The 5,257-nt window shown below is 48.1% G+C and overlaps 1 protein-coding gene across 9 annotated transcripts in view; it reads right to left on the reverse strand.

Annotated features, from left to right (window-relative positions):
• MEF2A (myocyte enhancer factor 2A) overlaps positions 1-5,257 on the reverse strand; it is a 93,862-nt gene that overhangs the window by 15,577 nt on the left and 73,028 nt on the right. For 3 of the 9 annotated variants that reach the window (XM_015424559.1, XM_015424560.1, XM_015424555.1), the window contains 2 exons: positions 3,117-3,307; positions 1,273-1,296 (listed from right to left, as the gene is read on the reverse strand). In XM_015424559.1, coding sequence (XP_015280045.1) covers positions 1,273-1,296; positions 3,117-3,307 — 215 coding nt within the window. Of the gene's footprint in view, positions 1-1,251; positions 1,297-3,116; positions 3,308-5,257 lie in introns of all 9 variants that reach the window. The other 6 variants (XM_015424557.1, XM_015424558.1, XM_015424554.1 and 3 more) reach the window with 2 other exon arrangements.

Here is a 5,257-nt window from a genome sequence, read left to right on the forward strand (position 1 = left end):
CATTCCTGCCCAAAAATAGCCCTGCTGCTTGGGAGCTAGCCGAAACTCTGTTCCTGTGCGTTCCTGCCCAAAAATAGCCCTGTTTATAACCTTAACGAATTTTTGTTGTGCAACTAAAAAGTCTAGCAACCTAGCTACAAAACACCGCAAGACAATATGGGAGACCAAGCAGTGACTTGATTAGCAAAATTCTGCGAAGTGTTTTCCTAGGGAAAAGATATTTCTCCCTTAGGAAGGTGAGCACAGGTGCAGCATAGCACACCGGCCTCTGAACAATCACTAGTAGTTAATATACAGGTGTGTGTAGAGACGGTTTGTTGATAACTTCCACTGCAGCTAAACTCTTATATTTTTACATTCCTTTTTCTGACACAAAATAAGCATTCACCAAACAAACTGATACACAGCAATCCCATGCTTTGCATGCAAAGAGAGCCCCGTAACAGCAACAGGTCTGTGCTAAAAATAAAGTGTAAGAATCACTTGAATTATTATTATTTTTAAAAAAATCAGATTTCCTTTCAGCATAGCTGGGCCACACTATTGCCTTTTCTGAAATGGAAAAAGAAAACCCTAACCGTGCTCCTAACAAATACAAATCATGTGCATGCTATCGTTTGTTTGTTTTTTAAAGGCACGCTGATTAAAAACAAGCACGCCTCTGACTAAGGTGATGTGAAACGTTTGGGGAAGGGTCTTTTCCAAAGGCATACAGATGGCAGAGGGGGAAAGGAGGAAAAAAGTAGCTTGCAATTGTGGACTTCTTTTGGTAAACAGGGAACCCCCTTGTGGTTCGCTTCTCTTTCAGAGCATGAAATTAACTTCATCTCTAGAAGGGTGATCTCACCCGGAATGATGTAATCGCCAAGAAGGAAAGCAGCAGCAGCAGCACAGGATCTGCGTTACAATATGCGGAACTTCGTGAGTGAAGTCCCTTCTCTAAAAATACTTGAGAGGCAATAAGGCACCTTAGAAGGAAGATTCCGAGTTCTCCTTGGTGCACAGAGAGTTGCTGTTTGAGGTCCCACTCCAATGTTCCCTTAGAAGCTTCGGCCCACAACCAATGTTAACCCTTCTTCTTCTTCTTTTTTTGGCTAGCAATTACTACGTTTTTTACAGATTGACACAAAGACTGCAATAAACCAAGAAGGGTTTGCGGGTTTCCTTTTTTCCTACGGCAAAGGGAACGTTGGTCTAATGTATTAAACACACAGTTAAGAGGAAAGCTCTCCAGATTTCGTTGTCTCATACCAAGTAGGAACCCAGACTCACCAACTCCAATTCATCCTCCTCCGACTGTCCTCAGCAAATAAGAGGGATAATAATAAAGTTACTAAGAATAGGGTGGCTCTCAAGAATGAAAGAATCATGTCTGTGCTTGAAGAGTTAGCTATATTTAGCACACTAGCATTTTGAGTTTACAATGCCATTCAGCAAGCAGGGCTGTTACCACGTGCTTGTTTTCACGTGGAGGCTTCTGCACTTTGGCCAGTCTGACCCCCCCCCCACTCCTCAAAACACCCTGCCTACCAGCCCTCCAGAGCCCACGCTGTCTTTACTGCAGTCACAGGGAAAACTCATCTTGGCAACCGAAATCCTGACTTTGACAGGGCAACACTAGTTCTGTTAAAACTCCTTTGGGGAAGCCCACAACTCCCGAACGAAAACTCAGAAGCGTGCCTGGCGGTCTCAGTTGCGCACTGGCAAGTTCAGAGCCTTGGGCGACTAGGAGGGGAAGAAAAGCACAGAGAAATGGCCTTTCCGCACTGCAGGGTTGCGCTTCACAGCCCAACAACCGGCAGAGCCAGAAGGCTCAGGGATGGAAGCTCGGCCTTCAAGCTTCTTGGATCCCCTGTCTTGGGTAGCTCAGCTTTCAGTAAAACTCTCTGGTGTTTCCAGCCCTTACAGAAGAAAAAACAAAACCAAGAAAGGCTCGAAAGCACACTGCTGTACTGGATGCGATCTCAGAAGCTAGGCACAGCAGAAGCTGGATCCTGCCGTTCCAAGACCAAGGCATGGCAGTTGCTCAGACCGCCCCCCCACCCCCGAGGAAGGCATTACTTTTAACAGTCACTTGGGAGATTAAAACCTCTTTGGCTGATTTAAAGCAACACATTAACCACTAAATCACAGGGCTGCTTGGTGACCAGACACTCCCTTAAAACACTCAATCTTTGCAGGGCACAGTCCTGAAAATGTAGGGCAGAAACGGAGATTTATGTGTTCCAGAAGGCACAGTGCCCCGCACAGTTGTTCATGCCATCCAGCGACGCCAGAATTCGTAAACACTCAAATGTACACAACATGGTGAATGTGTGTCGTTTATACGCCAGTAGTGGACTCCAGCTTTTCTTGGTGCAGAACTTTTGTTAAATTGCACACGGCCCTACGCAACGGGAAGGGCTGCTGGCTGGACCAGTGCCGTCACGTCGCAGCCGACTTAGGGCAGTTTTCAAGGCAGGAGACAAACAGCCGTGCGTCCGGCAGTGCCTGCCTCTGCATGGCGACCCTGGACTTCCTTATTGGTCTCCCATCCAAATACTAACCCAGGCCGACCCTGCTTAGCTTCCGAGATCTCATGAGACTGGACTAGCCTGGGTTGCCCAGGGCAGTGCAAATCCAGGAAAGGCGACTTTACAACTCACACGGGATGTAACTGGCAGAGAAATCTGTCACAGGATGTGTTGGCGAGAGTGTACCAAGACCTCTTGAACAGTGCCGGGATTAAAACAAACAAACATGTGATTGTTCCTATAAACATGACCAAGGAAAGACCTGCTCCACACCCCTTTTTTTCACCGGAGATAACTCTGTTCTCTGGGAAAAGTGGAGGCCGAGATATTCCCTCATGATTTCACTGCACACGATCCTTCTCGTGGGTAGGACAGTCAGAAATTCGGTATTCAGGGTAAGAGATCCTATACGCAAATAACTGCAGAATTACAAAGCCCGGATAGTACTTTATCCAGACAGTAAGAGAAACGAGAGAGGAAGTGTGCCCTCTGTTACAGGCATCTAAAAATGCATTTGGGGGGGAAACTGCTCTACCTGCGCAGATGGGCCACCGGGGCAGATCTCACTTTAAAAACACACAAATCGAGAAATTAAACACTTACCAAAGGAGGCATCATGCCTTTGCTAGATGGAGGGATGACGACGCGGAGATCTGGCTTCCGATTGTTCATGTTTAGGTTGCCCCCACCAGGGGGAGGTGGAGATTTCGTGGGCATCACTTTGTTTAGATTATTCCCGCTGCCGGTGCTGCCAAGCAGGCTCGGCGAAGCTCGCGAGTTGACGAAACCATTTCCTACGGTGGAAGAAAGCGGGGGGGGGGGGGGGGAGAAGTGGCTGTTCGCCCCAGAGCAAAATAAAGCGCGGTAGCCCGATCACACAGTCCCCCGAGTCTCCGTGCTTCGTGGCTAATAGCCACTGATGGACCTCTGCTCCATATGCTTATCTAATTCCCTTTTGAAGCTGTCCATGCTTGTAGCACCCACCACTTCCTGTGGCAGTGAATTCCATGTGTTAATCACTCTTTGGGTGAAGAAGTACTTCCTTTTATCCGTTCTAACCCGACCGCTCAGCAATTCCATGGAGTGCCCACGAGTTCTTGTATTGTGAGCAAGGGAGAAAAGCACCTCTTTCTCTACCTGTTCTTTCCCATGCATAATCTTATAAACCTCAATCATGTCACCCCTCAAAGGGAGAATTTGACATGACATCTCAGGCTCACGGTCTGTTGTGTGAAAGGAATTGTTTTCTTAATAGATAGTGGGGATTTTCAGACAGATGAACTGATTGTTTATTTATTTTTCCAAATGTGTAACCCGCCCTCCCAGCTAAGGGCTGCTTGCAAGCGAACTCCGCTTTACATGGTATCATTTCTGTGGGTACACATTAAAAGAAATCTGCCCATTGTAGCGGGTGGTTCCGTGTTCCATTGCCTGTGCACAGCGGAAAGAAATGTACAGCTGCAGGCCCAGGGACTGGTGTCTCTGCAGTAGCCTGCCCATGGCAAAAGAAACACAGGAATCCACTTCCCCTGTCAAGTTTTCAAACTCTGACAGCGGCTTTTTAGGGCATGATTTACCAACTTAGCGGCTGAGGAGTCGCAACAGTTAGGAAGGTGTTCTAAAGCCATCTGTTCTTTTAACGCAGTATTCACAGTTCCTTTGGCACCCGTGTCTGACACATGGTCCTTTCCCCACCCTCACCCTGCCAGAAGGGGCACGGGCCCTACGTGACTCTTGAAGAGCTCGCAAACACTAAGCAGCCCACTGAATATCAGCTGGGCCAATCAAAACGTATTTACTTTTTCCTTTTGAGAAACACCACCGGACCTCATCAATGGTTTATAACTGTGGGCTGGACTGCAGCCAGGCGTCCGTAACGGTAAACACTCCTGGCTTTGGCAAGCTGACCCTTGTGTGTACAGGGAGGACCACAAAATGCAGAGGCAAAGGTTTATTTCACGGGAGCCACAGTTCGCTGACCTCAGCCAGCCCCAAAAGCGGTAGCTGTTTTGTTTAAAAGGACAACATCTCCGACGAAGGGGGGTCCAAAACACATGCTTGCTTCATCTCTCCGTCCCAAACGGCAAGATGCGAGCCCAGGAACACTTTATAGACCAACAAGGTTTCCAGGGGAGACGCTTTCAAGACTCAAAGCTCCCTTGCCCTGACCTGGATAGCCCAGACAAGCCCGATCTCGTCAGATCAGGGTCGACTGTGGTTAGCCCTTGGATGGGAGACTTCCTCGGAATACCAAGTCCGGAGGACAGAGGCAGGCTTTATTCAACCACCTCTCTGAATAGCCTCCAGACCTCCCCCCCAGGGGGGGCAGTCCCCAGAGGTCAACGTGACTTCCAGGTGCGCATCCACGCACAAACACACCGAAAAGAGAATAGAATCGAAGCTCCCTTTAATCAGAGCCTTGACTCGTGAAAGCTTATGCCACAAAAATCCTGTTGGTCTCGAAGGTGCTACTGGAGTCCTGCTCTTCTGTTTTATTTTATTTTTTTTATTTTATTTGACTTATATCCCGCCCTGCCCCATAAGCAGACTCAGGGCGGGTTACATCAGATTTGATAAAAAAAATACAGTGTACAAAAAAAATAACACAATTAAAACAGCCAGAAAATTCTACTAGAGGCCAATGCAGCTACTACCCACCTGAGAACGGCATAGAAGCCGGGGCTTGGTTTGGACACAAGCGAGGAGACTCTTACCGGGGGGGGGGGGGGTGGCGGTCAGACAAG

The sequence above is a fragment of the Gekko japonicus genome, unplaced genomic scaffold, assembly GCF_001447785.1.
Source record: "Gekko japonicus isolate JY-2015 unplaced genomic scaffold, Gekko_japonicus_V1.1 scaffold361, whole genome shotgun sequence".
Classification (NCBI taxonomy): domain Eukaryota; kingdom Metazoa; phylum Chordata; class Lepidosauria; order Squamata; family Gekkonidae; genus Gekko; species Gekko japonicus.